The sequence below is a fragment of the Cherax quadricarinatus genome, chromosome 53 (genome assembly GCF_038502225.1).
Source record: "Cherax quadricarinatus isolate ZL_2023a chromosome 53, ASM3850222v1, whole genome shotgun sequence".
Classification (NCBI taxonomy): Eukaryota; Metazoa; Arthropoda; class Malacostraca; order Decapoda; family Parastacidae; genus Cherax; species Cherax quadricarinatus.
Window position 1 is genome coordinate 3,267,584 of NC_091344.1, and position 15,000 is coordinate 3,282,583.

Below are 15,000 nucleotides of genomic sequence, written 5' to 3' on the forward strand. Positions count from 1 at the left end.
TCCTGTTGGCGGTCCCCAACTCCTCCCTTTGCACACGTCTCACCCCCACAGACCATCCACTTTGGTGTTGCCTTCGCATTGTCGCCCCTATTCTCACAAACACAGTTGTATTTGTGTCAGAGAATCGGCAGACCGATTCGGGTACCATGGTCTTGTGTGCAGTAGACACGAGGGAAAGATTGCAAGGTATAAAGAGGTTAATAACATCTTCAAGAGGAGACTCACAACAGCTGGATGCCCTGCAATAAGGGAGGCACCCCAACTATGCAGTTCTGAGGGTAAGCAAAAGCGTCCAGATGGTATCACACTCCAAGCCTGGACAGACAGCAAGCAGGTGGTATAGGACTACACAAGTGCATCTACATTGGGTTATACCTATCTCCAATACACCAGGAAGGAAGGAGGGGCAGCTGCCAACTCCAGGGAGTCCCAAAAATCTAGAAAATACAGTGAACTTTCCCATCATTATATGTTTGTTTCCATAGGCTCAGAGACCCTTGGCAGATGGGAAAAGAGTGCATCTAAGTTCCTTAATGAAGAAGCTAAGCAAAAGATTCATCAGGGTAACTAGGGATCCCAGGGAGGCTAGTTTTCTATTCCAGCGACTCAGTGCTGCAGTTAAGAGGGGTAATGCCTGCTCTGCTGTATTCTAGGTATGCGCCACCGCTTTGAGCAGCTAGATGAGATTTTCACATTGTAATCTGTGACAAACACGTAGCAGTATGTACTTGAAATGCTTCCGCCAAACGTTATATTCTGTATACGCTCTCTCTTTACCAGCAGTGTATATTTTAACGTCTCGTGTACCATATTATGTAATATATATATATATATATATATATATATATATATATATATATATATATATATATATATATATATATATATATATATGCGTGTCGTATGAGGCGACTAAAATGCCGGGAGCAATGGGCTAGTAACCCCTTCTCCTGTATACAATTACTAAAAAAGAGAAGAAGAAAAACTTTATAAAACTGGGTTGCTTAAATGTGCGTGGATGTAGTGCGGATGACAAGAAACAGATGATTGCTGATGTTATGAATGAAAAGAAGTTGGATGTCCTGGCCCTAAGCGAAACAAAGCTGAAGGGGGTAGGAGAGTTTCAGTGGGGGGAAATAAATGGGATTAAATCTGGAGTATCTGAGAGAGTTAGAGCAAAGGAAGGGGTAGCAGTAATGTTAAATGATCAGTTATGGAAGGAGAAAAGAGAATATGAATGTGTAAATTCAAGAATTATGTGGATTAAAGTAAAGGTTGGATGCGAGAAGTGGGTCATAATAAGCGTGTATGCACCTGGAGAAGAGAGGAATGCAGAGGAGAGAGAGAGATTTTGGGAGATGTTAAGTGAATGTATAGGAGCCTTTGAACCAAGTGAGAGAGTAATTGTGGTAGGGGACTTGAATGCTAAAGTAGGAGAAACTTTTAGAGAGGGTGTGGTAGGTAAGTTTGGGGTGCCAGGTGTAAATGATAATGGGAGCCCTTTGATTGAACTTTGTATAGAAAGGGGTTTAGTTATAGGTAATACATATTTTAAGAAAAAGAGGATAAATAAGTATACACGATATGATGTAGGGCGAAATGACAGTAGTTTGTTGGATTATGTATTGGTAGATAAAAGACTGTTGAGTAGACTTCAGGATGTACATGTTTATAGAGGGGCCACAGATATATCAGATCACTTTCTAGTTGTAGCTACACTGAGAGTAAAAGGTAGATGGGATACAAGGAGAATAGAAGCATCAGGGAAGAGAGAGGTGAAGGTTTATAAACTAAAAGAGGAGGCAGTTAGGGTAAGATATAAACAGCTATTGGAGGATAGATGGGCTAATGAGAGCATAGGCAATGGGGTCGAAGAGGTATGGGGTAGGTTTAAAAATGTAGTGTTAGAGTGTTCAGCAGAAGTTTGTGGTTACAGGAAAGTGGGTGCAGGAGGGAAGAGGAGCGATTGGTGGAATGATGATGTAAAGAGAGTAGTAAGGGAGAAAAAGTTAGCATATGAGAAGTTTTTACAAAGTAGAAGTGATGCAAGGAGGGAAGAGTATATGGAGAAAAAGAGAGAGGTTAAGAGAGTGGTGAAGCAGTGTAAAAAGAGAGCAAATGAGAGAGTGGGTGAGATGTTATCAACAAATTTTGTTGAAAATAAGAAAAAGTTTTGGAGTGAGATTAACAAGTTAAGAAAGCCTAGAGAACAAATGGATTTGTCAGTTAAAAATAGGAGAGGAGACTTATTAAATGGAGAGTTAGAGGTATTGGGAAGATGGAAGGAATATTTTGAGGAATTGTTAAATGTTGATGAAGATAGGGAAGCTGTGATTTCGTGTATAGGGCAAGGAGGAATAACATCTTGTAGGAGTGAGGAAGAGCCAGTTGTGAGTGTGGGGGAAGTTCGTGAGGCAGTAGGTAAAATGAAAGGGGGTAAGGCAGCCGGGATTGATGGGATAAAGATAGAAATGTTAAAAGCAGGTGGGGATATAGTTTTGGAGTGGTTGGTGCAATTATTTAATAAATGTATGGAAGAGGGTAAGGTACCTAGGGATTGGCAGAGAGCATGCATAGTTCCTTTGTATAAAGGCAAAGGGGATAAAAGAGAGTGCAAAAATTATAGGGGGATAAGTCTGTTGAGTGTACCTGGTAAAGTGTATGGTAGAGTTATAATTGAAAGAATTAAGAGTAAGACGGAGAATAGGATAGCAGATGAACAAGGAGGCTTTAGGAAAGGTAGGGGGTGTGTGGACCAGGTGTTTACAGTGAAACATATAAGTGAACAGTATTTAGATAAGGCTAAAGAGGTCTTTGTGGCATTTATGGATTTGGAAAAGGCGTATGACAGGGTGGATAGGGGGGCAATGTGGCAGATGTTGCAAGTGTATGGTGTAGGAGGTAGGTTACTGAAAGCAGTGAAGAGTTTTTATGAGGATAGTGAGGCTCAAGTTAGAGTATGTAGGAAAGAGGGAAATTTTTTCCCAGTAAAAGTAGGCCTTAGACAAGGATGTGTGATGTCACCGTGGTTGTTTAATATATTTATAGATGGGGTTGTAAGAGAAGTAAATGCGAGGGTCTTGGCAAGAGGCGTGGAGTTAAAAGATAAAGAATCACACACAAAGTGGGAGTTGTCACAGCTGCTTTTTGCTGATGACACTGTGCTCTTGGGAGATTCTGAAGAGAAGTTGCAGAGATTGGTGGATGAATTTGGTAGGGTGTGCAAAAGAAGAAAATTAAAGGTGAATACAGGAAAGAGTAAGGTTATGAGGATAACAAAAAGATTAGGTGATGAAAGATTGAATATCAGATTGGAGGGAGAGAGTATGGAGGAGGTGAACGTATTCAGATATTTGGGAGTGGACGTGTCAGCGGATGGGTCTATGAAAGATGAGGTGAATCATAGAATTGATGAGGGAAAAAGAGTGAGTGGTGCACTTAGGAGTCTGTGGAGACAAAGAACTTTGTCCTTGGAGGCAAAGAGGGGAATGTATGAGAGTATAGTTTTACCAACGCTCTTATATGGGTGTGAAGCGTGGGTGATGAATGTTGCAGCGAGGAGAAGGCTGGAGGCAGTGGAGATGTCATGTCTGAGGGCAATGTGTGGTGTGAATATAATGCAGAGAATTCGTAGTTTGGAAGTTAGGAGGAGGTGCGGGATTACCAAAACTGTTGTCCAGAGGGCTGAGGAAGGGTTGTTGAGGTGGTTCGGACATGTAGAGAGAATGGAGCGAAACAGAATGACTTCAAGAGTGTATCAGTCTGTAGTGGAAGGAAGGCGGGGTAGGGGTCGGCCTAGGAAGGGTTGGAGGGAGGGGGTAAAGGAGGTTTTGTGTGCGAGGGGCTTGGACTTCCAGCAGGCATGCGTGAGCGTGTTTGATAGGAGTGAATGGAGACAAATGGTTTTTAATACTTGACGTGCTGTTGGAGTGTGAGCAAAGTAACATTTATGAAGGGATTCAGGGAAACCGGCAGGCCGGACTTGAGTCCTGGAGATGGGAAGTACAGTGCCTGCACTCTGAAGGAGGGGTGTTAATGTTGCAGTTTAAAAACTGTAGTGTAAAGCACCCTTCTGGCAAGACAGTGATGGAGTGAATGATGGTGAAAGTTTTTCTTTTTCGGGCCACCCTGCCTTGGTGGGAATCGGCCGGTGTGATATATATATATATATATATATATATATATATATATATATATATATATATATATATATATATATATATATATATATATATATATATATGCAATGATATATATATATATATATATATATATATATATGCAGTAAGATATATATATATATATATATATATATATATATATATATATATATATATATATATATATATTTATATATATATATATATATATATATATATATGCAATAAAATATATATATATATATATATGCAATAAAATATATATATATATATATATATGCAATAAAATATATATATATATATATATATGCAATAAGATATATATATATATATATATATATATATATATATATATATATATATATATATATATATATATATATATATATATATATATATATATATATATATAAAGTAGTCATTGTCGGCTACTTTAGTAACAAGACTTTGTATTCCCCCTGAACATGCAATAAATATTTTTATTAATTTTCATTTAACAAAGGATCCGATAATGATTTATTCACAATAAATAGATCAGTGTTTTATCTGGACCTACAATAATTTATGTTTATTCATGATTGCTGAAGTATAACGTGACAAGAATCTTCTGTACGATACTTGACTTTGTAAACAAAGGCAGGTTTATACCCAAATCTAAGACACAATATGGCACTTATAGTATTTTATTTAAGAATACGTTTTGTCCACCAAGGATTTAAAAAAAAAATCATGAATTAATAAAGCCTCTTGTGGACAAACGTCTCCTTAATGAAATCCCGTAAGTCTCGTATATACATACGGTACTTGGTCACAGCATTTCAGGGTGAGAGTCTACGATACTTCAGCATTCCATGGTAAGGATCTACGGTACATAATTTCTACAGCATTCCATAATAATGACCACCAATATTTGTTTATTATTTAGTATTCCTTGGCGAGAACCTATAGTAGTTCAAGTTCATAAAATGAAGATTACAGTGTGTGGCTGTGAACTCCAATGTATATTTAGGGATTACATATTATTTTTTTTTTTAGCAACGCCGACATCTTTCGTATAAGATAGCAATACGAAGGTAACGTTCAGGGCTCCAGTGGCTACGTACAGTAAATAAACTAATAAAAGGACAGGTTCTAGAAGATTAAAAACGAACACTTGCACTAACAGCTATGAGCTTGTATCATTCATTGTCAAGCAGTTTTAGCTTAAATACTGTTAAAACAACTTTAATGTAAATTAAGTTTAACATGACTGTTTAACATAAAAGAACATTTAGCAGGTGACGAGAAAAGTTTGTTAGGAAGGGTAGAGAAGTTCAGTCTTTAGAAGAGGTCTGTTCAAGAAGGCATCACTGGGTCGGGATGTATACAGGTATAGTCATGAGTCAAGTAAGGCACCATCAAAGCTTTAATTGAGACTCCTTACCTGACCTTGACTATTGGGAAATGTATTTGCATCAGTAGAGTTTGAAGCAGGAGGTGCTGGGGGCATTGCGGAACCGCGAATAACTGAAGGATGGGCTGGAGGTCCACTCTGTTCTTCAAGAGGTGGTGGTGCTGGAGCCCTGATCACTGGAGTGTTGGAGGGCTGCCCTGAGCCAGGGATGTCCAAGGGAGGTCCTGTGGGTCCGTTGAGCTCTTCAATAAAAGAATTATGGCGCTGAAATGCCACCTTGACCTTTTCCTTATTGTTGAAGAGGGTCTCTTGCAGAATGTAAATCTGGGTGCCATCACTGAGACTGGTGACGTTCTCTACGAGGACACCATTTGCAGATAACTTACCTGTAAGGATAAAAATGTTAGCACATAAGAGCTTCAGCTTTACCTGTATCACTGCACTACACTGTGTAACCAGCTCAAGAGTATCTGCAATACAGAAAGGGGTCATCTGCAATTCATTTGAGCAGCGTACTGCAGTTATAGTCACGAATCGAACTTCAGTATATTAACAGGTCAAGTGTATTTTTTTACACTGTAAATGAAAGTCATCAACAATTTATGATTCAAAAAGTAATGATTGTCTGAAGATACATCATGTCTTTTGAAAACCTTCAAAAAACTACATAACGTCAGTAATTAATCATAAAGTATGACGTTGCCTTATTCTGAATATTAATAACAAAATAATGCTCAGTTAAACAATTAACACAGACATAGGTATCTATAAGTGTGCGTGTATGTGTGTTTAAATGTTCATCCCGTGTCTGATTGCATGTATGTTTATTTTCATGAACGCATGCTCGCCTTGTATGATCGTACATATGTGTACTTCTATATGTACATGCTCACCCTCGTTATCCTTAGTGATGGTCACGTTCTTGTGCGAGAAGGTAAGAAGTGTAACCCCGGTCTCATTATCCAGACGGACGTCCGAGGGTTCTAAGGGCTCGAGAACGAGGTGGTCAAGGAGAAATTGCCGACGGAGGAGGGTCAAGGCAGTGGTGCTACCGTAGAGAGGGTGGGCGGCATCCTGATGCACCAGGCTGGCCAGGGCGTGAGTCCCCGGTGCCAGGATAGTCTTGGCCTCTGTAGAAAGACAACACAAAACATGATAAGTTGTATGTTATCCTTCCCTGTGATCACAACGTCTGTCAAGGCGGGAGAGATGGAAAATGTACAGAGATTGTATATTGGGCTCATACAATGAATAACATCTAAACTACTGACATTAGGCTGAGAAAAGTAGTCTCACTGTATCGTTCAATTTTCTGGCCAGCTCAACACTAAAATATATTAAACTTACTTTGCTTAAGCTTTATAGAAAAATGCTTTTAAAGGAGATTATTTTAATTACCCATCCTAGGCCAAATGACCTGTTGTTAACTTTCCATTCGCAAGTTTGTGCTAATTCAACCGTGTAACTCCTATTGTTATTGTCATTATACAGGCCAGCCTTACTGGTACTTTGTCCTTATGAACCAACATATTATTGCTGGCATGTAATGGGGAGCCACAACAGAGTGAGGGAAAGAAGGAAGGAGCCACAACAAAGGTGGAAGTATTAACACAGTCATAGTGGAAGAAAATCACATTGTATTTTTAAACAAAATTGGGTGTGTTGCAACTCGTCTCTACGTGATAGTTTCGCACTGTAAACAAAGTTAAGATATTTCTTCCTATCGTATTCGGTCGCACAGGATGTGTTTCTTACAACAAATGAAGCGTCAGCCCGATCTGGGAGACCTCAGAATAACGACGCGGATACAGTTAGGTATTTTACTTAGAGTTCATTACATATGGGAATTACTAAAGTAACGTTCCAGTAGAGCTGGAGTTACCTGGGAATCAGCAACTCTCACGATTGCATTTCCCGATCGAAGGGGGAATATAATTTTGTAAGGATATTATTTCAGAATCAGACAAGTACTATAACATCAAATAAAAATAATTTATATATAACTATATATTCATATATATGGAAACAGTGAAAATTCATTGTTGCAATAACTGCGAAAATCAGCCTGTAGAGTAAGAGGGGAGTCAGATCACACAGAGGGAATGTGGGTGCCCTCCACGACCCTCCCCCCAGTCCAATTTACCATTGCTTTAATAATAGGCTTGGTATTGTGCAGGTAACTAATGTTTCTGGGAAGCTGATTAGCTTCATGAAGGACACGCCCCTGGTAGCCTTCCTTTTCCTTACCCTTACCTTACAGCCTCCCTTACCCTTACCTTCCAGCCTCCCTTACCCTTACCTTCCAGCCTCCCTTACCCTTACCTTCCAGCCTCCCTTACCCTTACCTTCCAGCCTCCCTTACCCTTACCTTCCAGCCTACGTTACCGTACATTCCAGCCTCCCTTACCCTTACCTTCCAGCCTACGTTACCGTACACCCCAACCAACGTTACCGTACATTCCAGCCTCCCTTACCCTCATCTTCCAGCCTCTCTTACCTTTACATTCCAGCCTCCCTTACCCTTACATTCCAGCCTCCCTTACCTTTACATTCCAACCTGTGTTACCCGTATATTCTAGCTTCCCTTACCCTTGCCTTCCAGCCTCCCTTACCCTTCTTCCAGCCTCCTTCACCATTACCTTCCAGCCTCCCTTACCCTTACTTTCCAGCCTCCCTTACCCTTACTTTCCAGCCTCCCTTACCCTTTCCTTCCATCCTCCCTTACCCTTTCCTTCCATCCTCCCTTACCCTTACCTTCCAGCCTCCCTTACCCTTTCCTTCCATCCTCCCTTACCCTTACCTTCCAGCCTCCCTTACCCTTACATTCCTGCCTGACTTACCCTTACATTTCAGCCTGACTTACCCTTACCTTGCAGCCTCCCTCACCCGTAACTTCCAGCCTCCCTCACCCGTACCTTCCAGCCTGACTTACCCTCACATTCCAGCCTGACTTACCCGTACCTTCCAGCCTCCCTCACCCACTGTAATCCCACTATGGGATGAAGGAGATATCTTCATAAAAAATCGATTTCTTTTGTGCATGGGATAGGCTATCATGAGAGGTGGCAATTCTCACATGACAGCAACTCCAGCTATGCTGGAACGAAGCCCTGAAGCTGCCGTATTTGGTGACCCCTTAATGGACAGCCCGTCCTCTCAACAGCAGACATCATAGCACTGTTGTAAAAACAGTCAAATGGGTGGCTGTTAATGGAGCCTTGAACATTTGAAACATGACTTTTACATGAGCCTCACGCAGCAGCTGCCTGTTTTTTATTCATGCAGCAGACTAATTTTTTATCGTCATTTATACTATAATTATAGTTCTTCAGGTTGTAACCTAACCTTATCTAACTTAACCTACTTAACATAACCTAATCTAACGTAACTTGACCTACCTGGAATCTACCTGGAGGTTCTTCCGATAATCAATGCCCCCGCGGCCCGGTCCACGACCAGGCCTCCCGGTGGATCAGGGCCTGATCAACCAGGCTGTTACTGCTGGCCGCACGCAGTCCAACGTACGAACCACAGCCCGGCTGATCCGGCACTGACTTTAGGTATCTGTCCAGCTCTCTCTTGAAGGCAGCCAGGGGTTTATTGGTAATTCTCCTTATGCTTGGTGGGAGGCTGTTGAACAGTCTTGGGCCCCGGACACTTAGTGTTTTCTCTTAGTGTACCAATGGCGCCCCTACTTTTAATTGGGGGTATTTTGCATCGCCTGCCCAGTCTTTTACTTTCGAGGGAATGATTTGTGTGTGCAGATTCGGGACCATTTCTTCCAGGATTTTCCAAGTGAAGATTATGATATATCTCACCTGCGTTCCAACGAGTACAAGTCTAGTGTTTCCAAGCGTTCCCAGTAGTTAAGGTGCTTGACATAACTTATACGTGCAGTAAAGGTTCTCTGTACATTCTCTAGATCTGCAGTTTCTCCTGCTTTGAACGGAGATGTTAATATACAGCAGTATTCCAGCATAGAGAGAACAAGTGATTTGAAAAGGATCATCATTGGCCTGGCATCTCTCGTTTTGAACGTTCTCATTATCCATCTTTGCACTTGTGATCGTGGCAATGTTGTGATCCTTGAAAGTGAGATCCTCAGACATTACTACTCCCAGGTCCCTTACATTATTTTTCCGCTCTATTGTATGGCCAGAGTTTGTAGTATACACTCTGTTCTAGTTATTATCTCCTCCAGTTTTCCATAATTGAGTTGTTGGAATTTGTCCTCATTGAACATCATATTGTTTTCCGTTGCACACTGGAAAATTTGGTTTATATCTTCTTGGAGGTTAACCGTGTCCTCAATAGAGGACAGCCTCATGCAGATCCTAACCTAACTTAACTTACCTACAATAGCCTAACCTAGCCTAACCAAAACTAACCTAACCTTACCTAACGCAACCTAACCTTACCTAACACAGAAACAGGCTGCAAATCCTATGTGAAAGTGTGACAATTATTAGGATGGGTTGTAATAACATACTTGAAGATATCCTTACTGCTTTGCTGGTCTCCCAGCTCTGACAGACATATTTTCAACACTTTGTACGAGTCCCAGCTTGAGTGATGGAACATGACTGGTAAAAATGTTAGATTTTGTTCCCATTCTGTGACCATCATATTAAAAAGGTACCAACACACTTCGGATATATTAGATTTTGCTAAATAAATGAAAAAATCTTAAATTCCATCCTCCTTTACCCCATTGTTTTCTTACCCCGTCTTCCTTTACCCCCCAACTTCCCCCGTAAGCCCCCACCTTCACCTTATCCCTATCTTCCTCTTACCGCATTTTCCTCTTATCCCACCTTTCCTTTCCCAGAACTTTTCTCTTAAGTCCACCTTCCTCTATCGCATCTTCCCCTGTCTTGGCTTTAACCCCACTTTCCTCTTAACCCCAACCCCATCCTATCTCTCTCTCTGGCGTTAAGCATCAAGACAGGAATTATACAGCATTGACAGAAGGAAAAGGAATAAGGTTTGCCTCCCAGGGACGAAGATTATAGATATCGACGACAGATTTCAAGATTTAGCAATAGATGTCCACCGCGACACGATCTGCGTGACTCGCCTGGGTAAAAATATTTTAGTAAAAGATACGTAAGAGAGAGATTTTAAGCTTATATAAGAATCTCATCAAGAAATATAAAGTTAATATTTTTTAACAGATTTTAATCCTAGAATATTGAGTCTAATTTCAAAGGAAACTGGTGGGGTTAGATCCCAGACCAGTGGGTTCTAACACCACATGTATTGTGGTTTGTGTGCAATCGTGTTATTACGATTTCGTGAGTTTGGATTAGATTCTTACTACATTAGTCTATCCGTACAGCAGGAGATTAAGGAGCTTTTGACCTCATTTTCTTTTTTCAGTCACTAAAAAGATTAAGAAAGAAATTCTGTATTTTGATGAAAATAATTAGGTGTCTTTACAATGAGTGAAAATATAAAAAAGTGGGCGAATATGAATGTTAAGTAAATAGTATGAAGTCAAACGTACCTAAGAGAAGGACAACTACAGGAAAAATGGTAATATTTAATGAGCATTTCGGGAGAAAAAGGAAAAGATAATTTTTTTCAATACAAAATTTATATTGATATCAATAATTTTTGGGAATAAAACGTGGTTCACAGTACATATTTTTTTTTAAATTGGAAGAAAGAGAAGTGTAGAGGAGAGTGAGATTTTTGGGAGACTGGGGGGGGGGCACCCAGTACGTCATTTTTATTTCCTGTGCCCCACACAACGATAAATCCTGCATTTTATCCATAACCAGCCAAAAGCAAGGTAGCTTACCTCCAATACAAGTCCCCGACAGCATCGAGAATAAACCACCAATTGTAAATGTCAACCAATCAGCGTGAAGGGTCCAGCTCCAGGTTAGTTGACCTTATAACTATACCCAGGTCTAGAGGCCAGTCTCTCACTAGGATCAGAATGATTATTAACACATACTGAGTTCTCTCTACAAGAGCTATTGCCAGTGAGTGTACTATTTCTTGGTATTACTCTCATATTACGTTGCCCATAGTATGGTATCTGTTAATTTTATTCAACATAATGTAAATATGTATATATAACTTTGGTGGGAATATACGAGTACTCAGAAATAACCTCTGGTGTATGGTTTTGTTCTTAATTTCGTCTGGTTGGTTTCATTGATCACATCTTACTGTGCTGTTATTACAACTTAATGGCTAATACCACAGGCTGTAACAGAGGCTTCAAGTGAATATTGAAACCTTTTAGACTTTGAATTCAGAGACTACTTGTATTGGGAGACTTTACTGCTAAAGTGGGAGAGACTGTTGTAGAGAGCGTAGTAAGAAAGTTTAGGGTGTCAGGGGTAAATGCCAATATGCGATATAAGGAAAAAATACGCATTTCACTTTTATTTTTCTCTCTTTGAATCCAGACCGCTCTTGTAACCCAGCATTCGTGCCCACTAGTAATAGCCCTGGTATCTCTCTACCTTTACTTTTTTCTCTTGGTTTCTTTGTTTACTTCTTGAGCTGGGTCAGGTATAAGGGTCACTTCTACAGATTCTCAACTAGCCACTCTAAGTATATGATCTTGTGTAAATTTATTTTGTCTTGTTATTTTATTGCTCTGTTTATTATTTGATATTCACGTGCATTATTTTACCTGCACTCACTTCAATTTAATCGAAAAGTTTGTTTTTCTTTATCCTCGATTTTGTGGCCCTAAGCAGCACATTTTTTATGTCCATCTGGTAATCTCTGAGTATTTCTCACTGTAGCCTTAATCGCGGTGTGATTTTTCCACGAGAGTTACGGAGGTAAGAAGCTGAGTCAAGAGTCGATAAGACTTTGTCAAGTGAAGGACTTCTCTATGATTGACTACGTTAATGGCTCGTCTATCTTCGTTTGAGTCTTAGAGATAGAGAATCTAACCTTTATTCGTGTCTCCACACCACAATTCATGCTTATCCTCGGGTGAGCCTTTATAATAAATTTAATAAACTTGGATACATTCTCAAAGTGCTGCTACCCAATTCCATACGAGTCTTACATGCTTTCTATTTCTCTATCATATTCCAACACATACATAGCGCTGACTTTTGCTAGCCTAACCTGAGATACTTCGTTAGGGCAGTAAGGCTATGGTTCATTAAGAAAGGTTCATTAAGAAAGAAAACTTCAAAGATTTCATTCCTGTATAGCCGGAGTTTTTATTATTTGTGACTTTCCATTCCTCAAGAGAGCTTATCTCAAGTACGAGAAAAATGGAATTTTTATGAAGCTATCCATCATCCTAGAGAATGGGCAATAAAAATTATATACGAGTATAGAAGAGAGAGGAAAAAAAGAAGGGCAAGGGAGGGGGAATAATCGGACAACGTAATGCATCTAAATTCGTACATATATTAATATACAGCAATGCAGATTTATTATAAGCCTGAGAATGCATATTTGCACAATCTCACAACAACAAGTCTGAGCATTATCAACACACTAGTGCAACATTGAGTAAGCAGCACATTCTAAATATAGGCTCAGTTGGCAGGCAGGGTTCAGCTGCATTACGCTGCATTAATTTATCACAGATCGGGTGGAGATGCAAGTTTGGAGAAATAAAAAAATGAATGCCATGTAAGCTCACGTGGTTGCATACAAAGCACGAGTGAGCCTTGAGAAGACAATAGATCTGTGCTACTTCTCCTTGGGTGTCGGGCAGTACTTAACTCTTGTTGATTTTCGCACGGGACTGATGGAGCCACTAGCCCTGTGTTACGTCTTATAAGAAGTCTGCAAATATTTAACTTGTGGACATGACAACCAAGCTGCTATCTGCTCACTATTTTGTATTATCTGGTGATCTTTCTTAATAGGTATTATTGCAACTTTATTAGTATTTATTTTAATACTAATGAAGGTTTTCACCTCTCGAACTTAATCTCTTTCTGGTTATTACTATTCATTTTATTATTCTTTTCGTTAACAGGGAAGATTTTTACCATTTTCCCCTGACAATAGACCTTTTGTCGAATTACATTTAGAAAGAAGATTGGTTAGTAGTAATATATTTAAGAGGATGAGTAAGTATACAAGGTAAATCAAAGCACAAAAGGGGAAAAGATTACTAGACTGTGTTGGAGGATGAGATGTTGAAATGTAGATCAGGATGTGCAATAATTTTAGAACTACTCATGCGTCAAATAATTTTTTATCAGGTGCAGTAAGAGTTGGAAGAAATTATCCTACAAGGAAGTTGGTGTCAGTGTGTAAGAAAGTAAATGAGCTCAAGAATAAATGAAAGGCAGTGTAGAGAGAGTATTACGAGGAAGCCGAGGAGGAATTGTATGGATTTGAGAATACAGCGGTGGTGTGTTTCAGAGATTTGTGGTTATGAAAGGGTAGGTGGGGGAGGTAAAATGAATGAGCATTGGAATGACTGAATAAAAGAGTGGCATGGAGGAGAAAATTTAGCATATAAAAGATTTTCACAATGCATAAATGGAATGAGAGCAATTAGAAAAAATGATGGAAATGTAAAATTAGAGAATGGGTGAATATTTATTAGCAAGTTTGGTTGAGAATAAGAAATAACATTGGAAGGAGAGATAGGCAGATGAGGGAGCCTTTGAAAAAAAATTTATTTGGCGGTAAAAAAAAAAATAGTGAGAGATTTGACGGAGAAGTGAATGTACTATAGTTGGAGAGAACATTATGAAAAATTCTTAAACGTTAATGACAAAGTGAAGATGGTGGTTTCGTATGAGAGAAGTGGGATATGACAGGAAAGAAAAGGCAAAAGTGCATACGCAGCAAGTGGTTGAGGCAGTGAGAAGGTTGAAGAGAAAAGAATAGGAATAGATGGGGTTAAGGCAGGATGCTGAAAGTAGATGGGAATATAGTTTTGGAATGATTGCTATATTTGTTTAATGTATGCATGAAAGAAATGAAGATGCTTAAAAATTAGGCGAAATATTTCTAGTGTCTTTCTATTTTCTGAGCCAGTTGCCGCCTCCAGTACCTTGTTAAATTAGACCACTCCCTTCACGACATGCTTCATGTAAAGGGGAGAAAAGTGTTCGCCTTAGTGATAATAGCAACACTCTTTTCTGTCCTGTTCAAGTTCATTGCTCTTCCATAAGCTGATTATTTGCCAAAACTATCTACTCCTCTTTTAGTCCTCAGATTACCTGTTGAATCTGACCTTATAAAGAACATTCCTAACATAAATCTAGTCTCCTATTTGTCTCAGCTAATGCTTGTCTTTCCCAGTACATTGTTAAACACTCTTCAGAACATTAGTAATCTGACCTTGACATTTCTGCCTAATTTATACATTCAACACGTCTTCTGGTTTCTTTTTCTCTCTCTCTCTTTTATCACTACACTACTCGTCATAGAAATAAATGACCAAAGAAAGTTTTCGTTCATTATAACACAATACTCATCCCCATTGTAGCTTAT

The 15,000-nt window shown here is 39.4% G+C and overlaps 1 protein-coding gene across 1 annotated transcript in view; it reads right to left on the bottom strand.

Moving 5' to 3' along the window:
• LOC128692280 (uncharacterized) overlaps positions 1-15,000 on the bottom strand; it is a 196,333-nt gene that overhangs the window by 93,151 nt on the left and 88,182 nt on the right. The window contains exons 2-3 of the mRNA XM_070096280.1: positions 6,447-6,683; positions 5,584-5,939 (exon numbers count right to left, since the gene is read on the bottom strand). Coding sequence (XP_069952381.1) covers positions 5,584-5,939; positions 6,447-6,683 — 593 coding nt within the window. The remainder of the gene's footprint in view (positions 1-5,583; positions 5,940-6,446; positions 6,684-15,000) is intronic.